Source organism: Ahaetulla prasina, chromosome 5, assembly GCF_028640845.1.
Source record: "Ahaetulla prasina isolate Xishuangbanna chromosome 5, ASM2864084v1, whole genome shotgun sequence".
In the NCBI taxonomy this organism is placed as follows: domain Eukaryota; kingdom Metazoa; phylum Chordata; class Lepidosauria; order Squamata; family Colubridae; genus Ahaetulla; species Ahaetulla prasina.
In genome coordinates, this window is record NC_080543.1 from 92,828,595 (window position 1) to 92,846,751 (window position 18,157).

The 18,157-nt window shown below is 37.2% G+C and overlaps 1 protein-coding gene across 4 annotated transcripts in view; it reads right to left on the bottom strand.

Moving 5' to 3' along the window:
• LOC131200184 (cohesin subunit SA-2-like) overlaps positions 1-18,157 on the bottom strand; it is a 62,408-nt gene that overhangs the window by 3,912 nt on the left and 40,339 nt on the right. For 3 of the 4 annotated variants that reach the window (XM_058186657.1, XM_058186659.1, XM_058186660.1), the window contains 9 exons: positions 16,781-16,857; positions 15,254-15,341; positions 14,877-14,957; positions 10,868-10,960; positions 9,587-9,752; positions 8,175-8,326; positions 5,876-5,977; positions 867-1,024; positions 637-765 (listed from right to left, as the gene is read on the bottom strand). In XM_058186657.1, the coding sequence (XP_058042640.1) occupies positions 637-765; positions 867-1,024; positions 5,876-5,977; positions 8,175-8,326; positions 9,587-9,752; positions 10,868-10,960; positions 14,877-14,957; positions 15,254-15,341; positions 16,781-16,857 (1,046 nt within the window). The remainder of the gene's footprint in view (positions 1-636; positions 766-866; positions 1,025-5,875; positions 5,978-8,174; positions 8,327-9,586; positions 9,753-10,867; positions 10,961-14,876; positions 14,958-15,253; positions 15,342-16,780; positions 16,858-18,157) is intronic. The other variant, XM_058186661.1, reaches the window with a different exon arrangement.

Consider the following 18,157-nt stretch of genomic DNA (forward strand, 5'->3'; position numbering starts at 1 on the left):
AAAATAATGGAAAACTCATCTGTTCAGTGTAAACACAAATGTATGTAACCTGAACACTTTTTTAAAAAAACTAAAATCAAATAAAAGGTAAAACACAGCTATACCTCTTATTAATTATTTATATCTTGCCTTTATTATTTTTTTAGAAATAACTCAAGGCAACAAATATATCAAACAAACATATCAAACATCTATTTTCCCCACCATAACAACCTTATGTATGGATTGGGCTGATGGCGAGTGACTGGCCCAAAGTCACCCAGATGCTTTCATGGCTAAGGCAGGACTTAAACTCACAGTTTTCTGCTTTCTAGCCTAGTTACCAAACTGGCTAGACCATTAAACAAAACACATAGCACAACAGCAAATGCATCATTCTTGACAAAGCCTAGATTTCTAAAATTAAATAATGTAGGTATTTTTAAATGTTTGATCTTTCACAAAATTTTAAATATAAAATATAAAGTGCACCAGCATTTCAGGGGCAAAACTGTCAAATATTGTCATATTTTATGCTTTTTCTGTGCAACTTCCTACGATTATGTTCAGTCAGTCCCCACTAACTTCTTTATATATTGGCTCCTATAATTCTCAACTTGTTTTCCCAGAGGAAGTAAAATCAAAAATAACACTTACACAAGTCTTTTATCAGGCTTTAGAAGCTTATTGGAGAATTCACTGAGGATGATGAGAAAATTTAAATTAGGAGGTAGGCACTTCTCTTCAATTCCAACTGCCCCTTGGAAGGCGAATTCAATACCTTCCCTTTCAACAAGAGTAAGGGAGAAATGGAAACAGAAAGGATATTTACAACATGGACATCCTTCAAACAGAAGACTAAGGGACAACATGTAATTGGCACATACTTGTGTATCATAGCTACTGATTCTCGACTTTTCACCTGGTCCCAGCCAAATGTCAAAGAAAAGCGCCGGGCAAGCTCTTTAATGTTGTTGAAGGAGGAATCCAAGTTATTGCTGCTATTGCTGCCATCACCTTGGCTTTCAATATGCTTCTGAAACAGCTGCAGATCACAGACATTGGTTTAAAGTTTATAGGCAATAAAACAATCCCCAAGAAGACATAATTGGCATAGAACCAACAGATTCCTTGCTCAGAATGCAAGCATACACCAATTTAAACAATAATTCAATTATATATTTTAAGAATCCCATCAAGCTGAACAAGAATGTGAATGGCACAGATGAGAATCAAGAGCAGGAAGTTTAGGGAGGAGAACAAGAGAACAAGATATCATTAGCATGAAAAGACATATTGAAATATTTGCTGGAAAAAAACTGTTCCCATTTCAAACAAGGGTTCTGATTTTTGTAATGAACACAAAATACACTCTCATGAGTACCAGAAAGAGCAATTATTTGTCTCAAGTTATGTGCTGCTGATTACAAAGACTGCTTGATAAGTACTTAATTGTTCATTTAAAAACCAGTATATTTTTCTTTTAATCTTGACAAAGTTCTATTTTTATTTACTGTATTGCATTACAACATACATTACTGCAGATTTAAATTTTAGTTCATGCCTTTCAAAAGTAGAGGACAGAATAGTGTATATAAATAAAATGTAGCTGATAAAATTGTTCTCTTCTAAATTTTGCTTTGGAAGTGGAATTTGTAGCAAATTAAATCTGGAGTTGCAAAACCATCTTTCACATGCAAATATATGCCTGAGATGGGATGGAACATTGAAAAATAATTAGGTATTCTTGCAGCCACTTTTTCACTACAAATTATCTTCCTAGGTATACTATTTAGATAAAGTTCATTTTATTATTTACATGTATAATAAATACTTTAATTAAATATTTGTCTAAAACAGTTACTGCTCATTTGATGCATTCATTCTGATATACCCCTTAATTGTTTTAATCCATTAGATTTATGTGATCTAAGATTTCTGAGTTCCTGCCAACTTCTCCATTGACTTTACTTGTGGGAAACCAGCAGGGAAGGTCACAAATTGTAATCATGTGACCATAGGACACTGCAACAGTTAGAAATGCGTGCCAGTTGCCAAGCGTCTGGGTTATAATCTTGTGATTGCAATGGCTGAATTTCAACAACTAGTCATAAGTACTACACCAGTGTTTTAAGTTCAAATAGTCACTGAACGAAGACCATCTGTGTTCAATCCTGTGCTCATAAACACATGAAGAAAAATCTATGCTGTAAGGAAATAACATTGCCAATGTAGGTAAATTTCATTATGGACTTAGACCAACATATGACAATTACCAGGTGGGCCTACAAAAAATGAGGCCTGCATGTAAGCTTAAGCATTAATCTATTCCTATATTGAAAAGCTAATGTGCAGAGATAATTCCTGAAGTGTCCCACAATAATGGAATTTCTTTCCAATAGAGATCAGGCATATCAAAGACAAAACTATTTTTATATTTAATTCTAAAACTTATATCGAGAAGATTTTTGGAGACACAAATAAGGAAGACTTTTCTATTCGTTTATTATATTTTTATGCTTTATATAGATATTTTATTGTACCGTGCAGTGTTAATTAAAAAGTGCTAAATTAGAAGGTACCAATATAGCTATACATCACATTTTAATCTGCACTATTTCAAGTTCAGTCTAAACTGGACCAGTTGCCTATGAGATATGTAAACACAGGCTCTTGACTATGTGAACAGAACTTACAACTTACTGAATGCTGAGCCCCCTCTTATCTCACATTTCAAGGGATAGGTTATGAATCTTCTTAAGTTCATTTTGATAACATGTGTGAAATCCAGTGAGGTCATATATCAGCCGTCTGAAGAGGGATGTTCTGAAGGCTGCCATGGATATTAGCTTCACACAGCTCGTTCTGAGCAGTTAAGTAGGATAACTGTGTACACTAAAGCAATACCTTCAGTGCAGCTTGCTTGGAAAGCATGTTGCTAGCAGTTCTCCCAATGGTTTTGTAGCCTGTGAGATCATAAACTTTTCTCACTAGATCTTTAAAGAGGCAGTCAGCTATCACCTTTTCTCCCAAAATATATTTGCCCAATGAGTTTTTGCTGAAAGAGCATTTTTCCATTTATTTTGTTTGTTTAATATTAATTTGTGATATGAAATAGCAAAATAAGACACTATGGTCCAATAGTCATCATACATACATACTTTCCTTTGTTTCTGTGAATTCTGCTCTATATACTTACTATATTTATGTGCCAATCAGTTATCTCAGTCAAATGGAAGACTCATTACTGTACAGTAGTGGCCAAAATTGTGGAAACCTTTTGGGAAAAGTGTATTTTCTAAAACTAGCTAATAACACCACTTTTTTTTGGAGTAGTACCATAAATTTATATAGCAATGGAAAGATAATTTAATCAAGAATGTAATGCAATAACTTTTATGAAGGATTTGCTATTAGAATAACAGTTACAGTATAAAAAGTGAAATGTAGAAAAAACGAGATATGCAAAAATTATCATGTCAGTTAATACTTAGTTGGGTAACCTTTAGCATGAATTACGGCCTTACAATGTCTTCTCATGGAGTGAACCAAGTCTTTTAGTTCTGCAGCTATTATAATGTGAAATCAAGATTGAATGATTGCTTCTATTAACTGGGTTTTATTTTTGGGTCTCTTCTGACTAACAGGTTTCTTGAATCGGCTCCATAGATTTTCAATTGGGTTAAGGTCTGGACTATTCCTAGGCTATTCCAGCAGTAGAATATGATTATCATGAAACTCCAAAAAAAAAAAAAAAGTGGTGTTATTAGCCATCAAACCTCAAAAATACACTTTTTTCAAAAGATTTCCACAATTTTGGCCACTACTGTATATTCTCTTTGAATCCCTTCATTCACAATTCTCTAGTTCAAGATTCTGAAGAGACCATTGGGAGGAGGGCTAGGGGTGAAGAGGCTGAAAACTCACTCACTCCCTCCCCATTTTTTCAATCCCTCAACTCTTCCAATCAGCCTTCTATTAACATTCAAGATTGTGCCTGGCCTCCAAATTATCTGAGGTTCTTTGTCTCAAATTCGTATCTCAGCTCATTAGCGAATCCGTTCTAAGCCATATCCCTAGTAAATAATAGAAAACGTATAGGCACATGTGCGCACACGCACACACAGAGATACACTGTTGATGTTTTTTGGGCTTCCAAATCTCATGGCTTCCCATTTCCTTCTTGCAGAAACCACGAAGGAGAATCTAATCCTTGCATAAAATACTGGTAATTCTTCTGTATTATTTTGTAATTCTGTATTGATTATTCCTATCAATGATGGCTGTCCTGTTTCACTTAACCAGCACAAATCCTTGTCGGCGCAATCTGTAGGAAATTCTGCAGGCTGACCCACATAAAATAATTCATTCCAAAATGCAAAGATCAGGAACTGATCCTGGTCTCTTCCAAAACTTTTCTGGCAAACCTCCGCAAGAGTGCAAAAGCATCAGCTAAGTTGTATGTTGTTATGCTGGCTGAGTTAAACTTTTTCCTGTGGTAATTGCATTACGGCATTTTGCAGATTAGTTATTTGTAAACCCACCTGTTGATGTTGCAATAAATCTACAGCAAAGTGCTACAGAGACAATGGGGGTTCCCTGAAGGTTGGATACCATTTCTATGGTAAGATTCTCTGCCTCTTTTAAGAGAGTGGGTCTCTTACAAAATTGATCAGGAAGCAGACTCCAAGATAGGCTATTGCAATAAAATCTTGCAAGACTTGCCTTTTTCCTTTCTTCCCTCTTACACCCCAAGAAGTCATAGAGGAATCAGTCTGAATTCCTTTCTAATACTTTCCTTGTTTCCCAGGCTCTGAATAATTTCTCCAAGGCATCTTCACAGGCTCCAAATAAGAATACTGGCTGACATCCAGTGACATCTGCACATGGATAATAAGTCAACCAGAGCAAAATAAGAAGGAACCTTGTGTCTATTAAATCGAGCATTCATAGATAGATTCACAAAAGTCAGTATATCATGATTTCTTAAGAAGTACAAGGGATTAAAATCCCAATCAGAAAGACCAAAGCGTTGAAAAAGAAAGATTTTTCATAATCTTCCTGAACACAAGAAGGTAATGTCAAAGAGGAGAATATCAAACCTTATGCTTCCCACTACAGAGTGACTGCAAACTCAAGTACATAATTACTGACTAAAACTACCCATTCAGATAGAAGAACTGCAATCCTCACTCCAGGCATCTTTTCAAATGTTTCAGTTTCCTAAGCTCCTTGGTAAAACAGGGAGAAACTTCGGAGTACACACTCTCACAGGAAATGTCTTATCTGGGGCTCCGATACAGGTTAAGAACCGTTAAGTCCTCAATTTATGACTATAATGGAGCCTGCCCATTACCGTACTAAATTCTGAAAGTCTATGTAAAAAAACTTGTCTTTTTGACTCAGGAACACTCAACCCTCTGCAAACCCAGATACAGTTAGAGAGCTACAGAAGTTCTTTAACTTATCTCTCCATTCTCCCATTCCAAAGATTCTTCATCAGTTCTCTCTAGCTCTTACCTGGACTTCCCAACAATATTTTTAAAATATCACGACTACAAGATTTGATAATCTCTGAATCAAGTATGATTAAAAGAGTGGGAACCAGAAGTGCATGGAGCAGACTTCTTGTCAGGCATGATCTGGTAGCTATAATGAGTGCAGGGCGAGAAGTCATTTTCTTTTCTTTTTTTTTTAAATCCCCCCTTTAATCAAAAAAGATTGCAGTTAGCTATCATGAATCAGGCTACCTTCTACCTTCTGTAAGTGAAGCGCTTTCCTTTGTAGACAGCCAGAAATAGATCTAAATGCAACATATTTTCTAAGGTTAATTACCAAAACAATGTTCCTGAACTGTTCTTACAGAAAGCATAGCTGTCCAGAGGAATATTCTCACCTGCTGTAAGCAGAGGATCAATGTTCTTGCACTTTGAATTTTGTTGTTGTGCCTTGTCCGGCTCAAAGTCTCTTTAATTATATCTCCAAAGTCATTATATGCCTATCAAACGGAAAAGAGGAACATAGCTTTTTAGATTAGGAACAAGGTCAAAAAAACCTCAGAAATCAGAAGCCTTTTTTAAAAAGGATACTATTTAATTGATAGCTAGAAACAGGCAATATTAGAAGCGCATAAAATGTTTCAAATCTGAAATACTGAAAACAAATTGTATCCAGCTTAGCAGGAGTGTTTGACCTTTCTGAACTTGAGGTAGCTGTTTCAAAACAGGTGTTTTGAACTCAAAATTGGGTTGTTGTTTGTTGAGAACATTTGGTCTGAACAGTGTTGGAACATTTCCAATATGCCCAGAACAGCTGTCTCACATTTGAAGCAATGTTTCAGGCATGTAATGTTCTGGATACTATTAATATTTGCAGCACAATCTTCCCTATGACTAGATAAAAGTACACAGCAACTTTCAAATTCATGTTGTTGTGACTCCGGCCCCCGAGTCTGTCCTCATGGAGGAGGAGGATTCAGAGAGTGCGGGAGAGGAGCCGACAAGTCCCTCCTTCCGGGCAATGCGTCAAGTGCCAGTGGAAGGCCAGGAAGAAGGCATGTCAGAGCCCCCACAGATAGAGGATGAGGAGGATCAATCCTGGATTGATCCTAGGCAGCGTCGGAAAGAGAGGCGTGCGCAGCAGAGGAAGAGGTGTGGCAGGCCCAGGGAGTGCTGAGTCACTGAGTCACACCCCACAGGGGATAAAAGCGGGTGGAGTTGCCATCTGGCCCTTGTGACGGACAAAAACTACCAAGTGCGAACTGCAGATCGGTCATTTGGAAGTTAAAGGCCTGGACTGTGCAAAGGCTTTTTTCTGTGAACTCTAAGCAACGGATCTTGGACACGTGGGCTTCTGTCTCTGTATTTATTTAGTTATTTATTTATTTATTTATTATATTTGTATACCGCCCTTCTCCCGAAGGACTCAGGGCGGTTCACAGCCAGTAAAAACAAAATACTATAATATATATAATACAAATTAAAAACAATATAAAAAACTGATTCGATTAATGGCCTAAAGAAATTTTAAATACAATTAAAACCCCATTTAAAACCCCTAATTCAAAACCCCAATTTAAAACTATGTTCAAGCTAGTCCTGCACGTTGAAACAAGTCGTCGTTCAGGTCGTGGCGGAAGGTCCGGAGGTCGGGGAGTTGACGAAGCCCCGGAGGCAGCTCGTTCCAGAGGGCGGGAGCCCCCACAGAGAAGGCCCTCCCCCTGGAGGTCGCCAGCCGACATTGTTTGGCTGACAGTATCCGGAGGAGGCCCTCTCTGTGAGAGCGCACTCGTCGGTGTGAGGCTACTGGTGGCAGTAGGCGGTCCCGCAAGTACCCCGGTCCTAAGCCATGGAGCGCTTTAAAGGTGATAACAAGAACCTTGAATTGAACCCAGAAGACCACTGGGAGCCAGTGCAGACTGCACAGGAGAGGTGTCACACGGGAGCCACAAGGTGCTCCCTCTATCACCCGCGCAGCCGCATTCTGGACCAGTTGAAGCCTCCGGGTACCCTTCAAGGGAAGCCCCATGTAGAGAGTGTTGCAGTAGTCCAGGCGGGAGTGACTGTGCTTTCTTTTGTAAGAGAAAAAGAACTCGGAACTTGGCAGGCCGTTGCACTGTAGCTGCCAAGTCTTGCTTTCACTACAGAAAATCAGGTTTGTTGCAAATATAAAGGATTGTGGGATGCGTTTCTCTGCGTCTTCTCTGTGAAGTGGGGAGGGGGACACAACACATGTCTACATTTTTGATAACCAACATTTTGCACCTCACCCCCACCCAGCCCCCACCCAGCCCCCACCCATTGTACAAAAATATAAGTTTCCCTTTTCAAGCATTCATACTGGATATAAGGAGCATGCTTTCCAATTAAAAACAATAGATTACTAGGCTTTAATATGCCAAAGGTTTTCCAAAATACAGTATGAATGTGTTACAGTTATGGTTGCAATACATATAAACCGTATCAGAAATTGCAAGATTTATTTCCATGCAGATTTGTTTCAGAGTGAAACAACAAAAAAGTTCATAAATAAAGAAAACATTTCTCCAGTTATCATAAATTGATCTCTCATAAAATCTGTAGCCATCTGTTTATATTGTGACCCATGCATCAATGGAATAACATTCAAGTATTTACCAAAAAATCAGAGGTTAATTTTATAATGCTTGGAAGACATCAAGGGGAATATGCCATTACCTTCACATAATGTTTATAGATTTCAGCAGCAGCTGTTATCTCAACAACATTACAGATGATCAATTTGCAGTAAGCTGCAAGGAGGCATCGCTTTAAATGCAAAGCATCTAGCTTCTGGTTCTCCTTTATCTTCACATCACTTTCTCTCATATCTGTAGAGAAGAGTTTGATTAGGTTTCATTCTAAAATGATAATGAATGATATACTTAAAAAATAATAGACACTCCAGTATTTCATCAGTTCTCTAAACCATCACAATCACATCACCTTAAATGTATTTCCAATAGAAGTGAATATATGCAGCTGAGCGTGTTTTTTTTTTTGTTTTTTTTTTAATTTATATCCCACCCTTCTCCGAGGACTCAGGGCGGCTTATATTGTATTAAGCAATAGTCTTCATCCATTTGTATATTACATACAAAGTCAACTTATTGCCCCCAACAATCTGGGTCCTCATTTTACCTACCTTATAAAGGATGGAAGGCTGAGTCAACCTTGGGCCTGGTGGGACTTGAACTTGCAGTAATTGCAAGCAGCTGTGTTAATAACAGACTGCTTAGTCTGTTGAGCCACCAGAGGCCCCAGGTTGAACTGTGGAATCCTTAGGGCTCTCTGAGTTTGATGGTTTGTTTGCAAATTACATCAGCGTATACTGATGATGTTACCTAGTCAGGTAATGAATGTTCCATAAGTGAACAACCAAGCTCAGAAAGCACTAAAGACTCCACAGTATTTCTCTGCTTTTTAGATAAGAGATGTTCTTTGCAGACATCATAATGTTAGTTCTTCACTTACTATTAAAAGAAGTCCTCGAGTTGCTACAATTGGGACTGGAATTTCAGTCCCTAAGTGGTGAGTCATCACACAACTATCACCATGATTAAGCAAATCACAGTCATTAAGTGACTCTTCTTCCCCAACTGACTTTGTTTGTTGGAAGCTGGCTTGTTGGAAGCTGGCTTGTTGGAAGTTGGCTGGGAAGCTCACAAACTGCAATCCTGTGATTGCGAGATGCTGCAACCATCCTAAATCGGGGGTGTTAAACACGCGGCCCTTGAGCTAGATCCGTCACGTGCTGGCCACACCCATTTTAGAGAATGGAAGGAAAGTCGCAATATATCACGTGATGAAAAGGTGACTACACGAGTTTGATACCCCTGTCCTAAATGAACTATATTGTTTTTGACTCATATGTTTAATTGTATTTTCTTCATCTAGTCTTAGGACTTGTGTGACAAGCAGATCATATTTTAGGTATTTATGCAGAAATATTAACATTTCAAAAGGATTCACAAACTTTTAAGCTCTACTTTTAACTATCTATCTCGCTCTATTTATCCTGAATGATGGAATGCAAAGTGAAAGAAGCAAGCATCATCAGCAAAATGCATTTATTTAAAAATATTGCTGACCTTTGGTTTCTTCTTCTTCCTCTCCAAAAACATGATCCCGAATAAATAAGAGCATTTTTGTCTGAAGAGATGTACTGGGAAGATATTCCAGTAACCCAGCAGCATTGTTATTGCTTGAATCCTGATGACTTAGAATTAACAGTAGATCACACAGTATCATAAAAGCCTGTAAGTACAAACATCAAAACTGACTTACACATCTTCTAAAAATATTTGTCATATTATTATTCTGCTTTCCTTTTTCAACTAAGATGCAAAGTGAACTAATTCTAAACTAAAACTGAAATTAAAATTATAGGGATCACTGTTTTTTTAAGCAATGCATATTGTTTGTATGAATTTATATTCAACATACTACAAATTTGCATAAATAACATCTATAATCAAAGACAATGAGTAATCTAATCAAAATACATATCACAGAACATTGTATAAAGATATTGCTGTTTAAAAGAGTACTGATATTTCCTACAATTCTTCACTTCATAACCATGACTGTGGTTTTTCAGTTAAAAGCAAGAAGTTAGGAAAGACTTTCATAGTTAATGAATGACTGGTTCAGCCCAAAAATTAGAGAATGGTTGAGCTTTGTGTATATGAGACCTTCTTAGAAATTTCATAAAGTTCCTTGGGAATAATGGTCCATTCAGAAATTACTGTGCTCCTAGGTAGACCTGTACTCTTATTTAAATTATGGACATATCAGTTTTGCATAACTCCATCAATCATCGTGATATTCCTAGCCCAGCTGATTCAAATTATCTTGGACCTTCAGACTGATTTATGACAGTAACAGAGTTGGAAGGGACCTTGGAGGTCATCTAGTCCAACCCCCTGCTCACACAGGAGACCTGGACTAGGGATTCAAACCGTCAAACTGCCAATCTTTCTGATCAACAAGCTCAACGTCTTAGCCACTGAGCCACCTACCCAGGCTATTTCTTAGATTATGACTTGATTTGTTATTTTGGTATGTGTTTTGAGTGCCTTTTGGATTGTCTCCTAATTATCTGATATTCTCTAGTTTTTTTGCTGAATTATTTGCTTGAGTATTGATTCTAAGATAAATTGTAGCCCATCCCAACATGCTTTCAACTCTGCTAAGCCCCCTGGGCTGATATGGGACATCTTCCCAGTTTTCTAAAGACTTTAATATAGATTGAGATACCCCAAAACTAATAGTGGAGTCATTGTTTTTTAGGTATGTGAACTTAACCATACTGTCATTAATTCAGGGGATGATACAAATTTTAAAAGAAACCATGTTTTTACAACAATTACCTTTTCACGTAAGTCTCTGTTATGGTGGCTGAGGTAGCTTGTGCAAATATTGCAGTATTGCCTCAAGTGTGTCCTCAAAAGAAATATATTTTCCTTCAAAAAATAGAAAACAGAATATTTTTATGCTGTTGCGGTTAAGTATTATTGTTGTTATTATTATACTCTCACCATATTAGATGTGATGAATTTACAAAAGGCTCAAGTTTTATTTGACTTTTCTTGGTGCGCAAAGCTGAAAGCCAGGCATTGTTCCAGTAGACCCAACATAGTTCAAAGTAGACACCTTGTCAAAGATTATTGCAAATAAAATATCTGGATTTCCTTAAATTAGAAGTACATGCTGCCTACAAGCTTGAGATTTCAACCTTACATTTATTGAAACCATGGGAATAAAACAGGGTGGTTTGGGAAAACTGTTAAGATAGAAAAGTTTCTTTTTACTTCGGAAACATCCTTCTTGCTTTTTACAAGCCTCAGATCTCCCAGACCTCACTCAAATTCTAAAATATCAATATAAGTCTCGCAAATCCTCCTGATAGTTTGATCCTAAATGTATTTGTAGTGAAATTACCAGAGGCAGATGACCCTCCCATATTCAGTGATAAATTTTTGAAATGATGAACCATTTTCAACCAAGGAAGTTAGTGGATTAGATGGTCGCTTTTCACACCAAAAAATAACCATGGTGTCTTTTCCTCTTATATTAGCAAAATCATGGAAGAAAAAGCTATTTGCCTAAGTACTATGTATTTCTTAAATCAAGAGGACTTATCTTCATGCAAGTAGGTTTAAATTTAAGTGACTCTTGTTATCAGTTGTTTCCAAGACAACAAAATGTTCATTGACTATTTCAGTGACAATAGTAAGTACACTTTTCACTAAGAACAATCAGTTCAGTCTAATGGTTCTCACTTTTAAATGCTTAAATGAACAAAAATGGAAATACAAAATACACCATCAATAGAGTGAAAGGCATTATTAGATACTTTTGTCCTGCCAAATGTTAACTTTTACCTGCATGAAATCTCATCATTACAGCAAATCATAATGGGAAGTGCTAACCAAAACTATCAACTAAATATCAGAATGCCAAGTTTATTTCTGAAAGGAGAACTGAAGCAATATCTGGAAATTCCCTTTGAACTATTCAATATTTCATCTTTGAATGCTACTTTGTTAAAAAAATCAAACATATTTTTTTTCAAATAATTAAAGGGTTGATATAGGTTATGAGAAATCTTAGGAAGAAATATGAGGCAGCCTGATCAAAGTCATTTCCTCTTATATTAGCAAAATCATGGAAGAAAAAGCTATTTGCCTAAGTACTATGTATTTCTTAAATCAAGAGGACTTATCTTCATGCAAGTAGGTTTAAATTTAAGTGACTCTTGTTATCAGTTGTTTCAAGACAACAAAATGTTCATTGACTATTTCAGTGACAATAGTAAGTACACTTTTCACTAAGAACAATCAGTTCAGTCTAATGGTTCTCACTTTTAAATGCTTAAATGAACAAAAATGGAAATACAAAATACACCATCAATAGAGTGAAAGGCATTATTAGATACTTTTGTCCTGCCAAATGTTAACTTTTACCTGCATGAAATCTCATCATTACAGCAAATCATAATGGGAAGTGCTAACCAAAACTATCAACTAAATATCAGAATGCCAAGTTTATTTCTGAAAGGAGAACTGAAGCAATATCTGGAAATTCCCTTTGAACTATTCAATATTTCATCTTTGAATGCTACTTTGTTAAAAAAATCAAACATATTTTTTTTCAAATAATTAAAGGGTTGATATAGGTTATGAGAAATCTTAGGAAGAAATATGAGGCAGCCTGATCAAAGTCATTTCCTCTTTATATTCTGAAAGTTTCATTCCAAAATTGTTTTGATTGGTACAAATATACAACAACTTTTCTTCTTATCCTATATTTAATAATCTGTCACAAAATCCAGACTGCTCTACCATACTGTGGAACTAACCGGACAAGAGGTTCCACTTTAGTTATTTTCCACAGAATTCCCTACACCCATTAAAATACCTTCTTGGAAAATCAAAGTACCCATGCTAAGAACCAGTAATTTATTTAAAATATCACAAACACTTGCAATATATTTAATTGTTTTGGATACAATCTCATAACAAGACACATGAAAGAAATTGTACAAATATAAAGCAAGGCTTTAATGGGATTTCCTTGCTCTTTCCATTATACATCTACAGACTGATACCCCACCTATTGGGACATGGTTGTTGCAAACTAAAGCAGTTTATAACAGTAAGAGCGAACAATAAATTAAGAAATTATTAATGTATATCCCAAAATTATATACTTTTTAAAAATACTTATACAGATTATATTAAAAAGCAGACCTGGTATGACTTTCCACAGCTTGCAACCAGTAAACATATGATCAAAAAGTACCATGATCTTATCAAGGTTACACTGATTTCATAAATCATAGGTTATCTATACCTAAACTTGTACTCCTCCAAATTAAGATCAGCCCTGATATTATACACTGAACATCATTCTACTGAATTAGCACAGAAAAAGTGAAAATATAGAGTCTAAGTTTTGTATAAAAATGTCTAATCTGAACACTTGTGTCTATGAACTACTACCTCCAGTATTAGAAGAATGAGTTTGAATATTATCACTCTAAATAATGGGTGTCCAACCTTTTGGCTTGACTGGACCTCAATGAGTGAAGGGGAATTGTCTCAGGCAGCATATAGAATACAATATACCGTATTTTTTTGACCAAGTCAAAAAATCATAAATCATAATATAAATAAATATAAATAAAGGTAATCCTTATGATTTATATTGATATTGATTGTTCCTGATTGCTTATTTGTACCCTATGCTTATCATTAAGTGTTGTATCATTAAGTGTTAAATTGTACCCTATGACCATCATTTGTGTTGTAAATGTTGTACCTTGATGAAGGTATCTTTTCTTTTATGTACACTGAGAGCATATGCACCAAGACAAATTCCTTGTATGTCCAATCACACTTGGCCAATAAAAAAAAATTCTATTCTATTCTATTCTATTCTATTCTATTCTATTCTATTCTATTCTATTCGACGTTCCAGACTATAAGACACACCTAGCTTTTGGGGAGGAAAACAAGAAAAAAAATCTCCCTCTGCCTCCCAGTAATTTGCCTCCTTGCAGCAAACAGCAAGCAGCCTGGTCAACGTTAGGACAGCCTGATTTAGCACAAGCAGCTGATTGGCGGTTGCATCGGCCTTCCGGGATACTGCCAATCAGCTGTTCTAGGCGGCGGGGATCGCTGCCATCCATTGCTGCCGCCAATCACTACCACTGCCTATCACCACCTCCGCATGCCCCATTTTCAGCTCCACGTGTCCCGTTTTCAGCCTCCGTGCGCCCCATTTTTGGCCTCCGCACATCCCATTTTCAGTCCATTCCAGGTGGCGGGGATTGCTGTCGCCTATCCCCACCGCCTGTAAGGGCTGAAAATGAGGTGTGCAGAGGCTGAAAATGGGGCATGTTGAGGCAGCGATAGGTGGCGATGGCAATGGGCAGTGGCGATCCCCACAGCCTGGAACAACTGACTGGTGGTATTCCGGGAGACAGATCCAACTGCCAATCAGCTGCTCATGCTAAATCAGGCTGTGCTGAAGCTGACCAGGCTGTTTGATGTTTGCTGCAAGGAGGCAAATTGTTGGGAGACAGAGGCAGAAGGGTGGGGTCCAGTGGGTGGGCGGGGCTTTGGCAACATTCGCTCTATTAGACGCACAGAAATTTCTACCCACTTTTGGGGTAGGTAGTGCATCTTATACATCAAAAAATACAGTAGTTAATGTATATAAATCACATAATAATATTAAAAGTTTACAATCTTGTGAGACTGTATTACTAGCTGTCCAGGGTCATAGGTTGAACACCCCTGCTCTAAACTGACTAAGATAGATACGTAAAAAAAATCTTGGTAAGTATTTTGTAATCATCGTTATGAGCCTAACCTTGGAAGATGGAGACTCTGCCATTGAAGGGAGCTGCCAAAGTAGTGCAAAATAAGCACATTGTAAAGAAGGCAAAAGAATCTGCAAAAGAGACAAGCAAGCAAAAGCATGATCATTATTTAAATATGTCCTATCTAGAGCCCACAAAAACCTGTATTATTATGATAAATCTAATGTTTTAGCTGCAACAGATTACCATGAATAATACCAGCTGAATCATTGATTTAAGAATTTGTTTTGCCAAATTAATTAATTTCATATCAGCTGAAATTCAGTCTAATAAAATGCAAAATTAGGGATGTTCAAATTTAACAAGGATGTTCAAACAAGAAATATATTTGGGAGGGAACATATATTCAATGCTCAGTTAAAATTACCTGAACAGATAAAGGTCTCTGTTCCAACTCAGAAACTAGTAGTTTATGCATCTTGTCATACAGGTTCCATTTGGTGAGATCATGGGCACTACATAATCCAGAAAAAAATAAAACATAAGCCCAAATACTTTTGAAGAGTCTTAACATCTTCATTTTGAATATTACGTTCCTATTGACATGTCTGTTTTACATTCACTTAATTTTATCTGCAAAAACTCTCCAGAATTTCCCAGGCTACCAATATTGAAAACACAATATAGATTAAATTAGGGGTTTTTTTTAAAAAAAAAAGAAGAAATTATTTGTCTCAGGAGAGTAAACAGAAGTGATTTATTTAATCAGTACCAGTTATAGAAAACCAAGATCTCTTAATTTCAAGCAATTACATATAGGTATTTGATTTAACTTCTGCTAAAATATTTTTGTTACCAAAATTTTGTATTAGAATATGTTAATGCATTGTGTTGAGATCATCTAGCATACCATCTAGGAATTGAAAGGCTCAACATGACGTTTTTTTAAGAAATTAAATTTATCCAAAGAACAAATATAAGCACTCATAGTTTAATGCACGAGTGGGGCACAGAATTTTGAAACCTTTTGACATTTTTCAAATAAACCCTTTGTGTATTGAAAAGCAATTTTAATTTTAATGACGACATTTGGACCAGGGAGCTGCACTCTCTCCTCTCTCCTTGTGTTTTGTCTAGGGATCACTGATAGCATGTTAAGAGATCACCAAAGTAGAGGGGGCAAAATGTTTAGCCCAGTTTTCCAATGTGCTGAAAGGGAGAAAATGGATGCCATGTCTCTGAAGGGTCAAGCCAAAAAGTAAGCCAAGCAGGCAATGAAAAGGAACATATGACAAATTTACAGAAGAAAAGCTTTTAATGAAAAGCTTTTCATTAGCCTCCACTACTTAGCATGAATTTCGACATACGGTATGACAATCTAGCCTTCGAAACCAAAGCTCTCTAGTGACAGCAAATCATACTTGAGCTATTTTCAAGTAGCCGATTAGTCTTAAAGAATTCTTCCCCGCAGCACTGTGCATTTTCATCTTTCAGCCTTTTTATACTTGATTCTGGGTCACCGTACTCCTATGGACATAGGGATTATGCCCCCAAATCTAGGCTGCTGAAAGGTTGGTTGTTCCCTAATATCCTCATGGGGGCCTTATATTTGTGGTTTCAATGGTTTCCCAAGCCACCCTTATTAGATTCTTTTTTTGAGAAGACAAGCCATTTAAAAGTACTAAAGTTATTTTAAGGGTTGTAATAGGTTTTAAACATTCATTTTTCTCCACACTATTACACCCTTCCAATTCAAAACCAAAAGAGGGGGAAGGAGACTGAAATTTTTCATCTTTGTTCATTCCAGTCTGTCATCTGTAAGTGAGAGAGGGAGTTCAGATCACTAGCTACAACTTGGTTCTTTCTCTTGCACAGTGTGAGCAAAGCACCTAATTCTAACTATACACAGCATCAAAATGTGAAATGAACAATTGGAATAAAAAAAAATTCTCACTTATGAAAAGCAGCTATTTGTCTCAAAGAGGTGGTCAGATTCTGAATTCCTTCTTCTTCTGCAGAAACACCATCTTCCTAGAATCATATGCAGAAAGGAGAGAAAAGGCTGAGCTGTGCTTGAATTGCCTGTGCTCATTGGAGGCTTGCCGTAAATGTCTTTCTATTGCTTGCAGCTATTTACACTTGAATAAAATATTAAAAATCCTAAGAGGTAAAAGGGACTAGCTGTATCCCTGACTCCTCTTCTCTCACACACCCATATCCATGGTCCAGACAGGAAACCAAAACCATGTGTAGTGACTATTTATTGTATGGTTACAAAAACAGAAACTTGCAAGTCTGAAACACTTTCCCTCCCCTGCCCCTTACTGTCCAGAGAACACAGGAGTTTCCTTCTGAGACCCTTTTTCCACTCCCTCTGGACTGATTTTGTTTATCAGTCCATTGTCTAGGCCAAGGGTCTCCAACCTTGGCAACTTTAAGACTTGTGGACTTCAACTCCCAGAGTTCCTCACACAGCTGTGCTGTCTGAGGAACTCTGGGAGTTGAAGTCCACAAGTCTTAAAGTTGCCAAGGCTGGAGACCCCTGGTCTAGGCTATACCTCTTTCTCCTGTCTCCCAAGGATATTCTTACAACCCATTACAAATAATTATTGTTTCTTTAGTCCAATATGTGGTTCAGCTCCCAATACCGCTTTAAAGGTTGCCACCTCTAAAGCCCTATAAGGCTTGGGGACCAGGTTATCTGAAGGATCTTCTTTTCCCAGTCACATCTACCTGACCCACAGAGCAAGGAAGCAGGGAATGCTATAGGTGCTCCTCTCCTAAGGAGGTACATCTAACGGGACCAAGAAGAAGGGCCTTCTCTTGAGGAGTCCTTCCTTATTATCCTCGTGAAGATAAGACTGACGCTGACACTCTTTCACAAATGGTCCTGAAAACCTAGTTTTGCCAACAGGTCTAGGAAACCCAGAGTGGGATGGAACCCATCAAGTGGCTTTTTGATTGACTGATGGTTCTTACCAGGGGGTGGGAGTATTGCATTTTACTGTTTTTTTATATTGGGTTTTTATTTTTGTAAGACTCCAGGAATCACTGAAAGTGATTTGGGCAGCCAATACATTTTCTTAAATAAGTAAACATCTACTAACAGATAAGCAGTCCTCTTGCAGTAGCACTAGGAAACCTGTCAAATCCTACAGAAATTCCTCCTATGTGGTTTCCATCCTAGACAGCTGATGGTTTGTTAAGATATGAGAGACCCCTGATTAAGACAATATTAAATCCCAAGACAGGTACTGCTTCCTTTCCTCTCCCACCTGAATGGCACGAATGCCCTTGGGAGATCTGTACTCAAGAACTACAATACATCCAA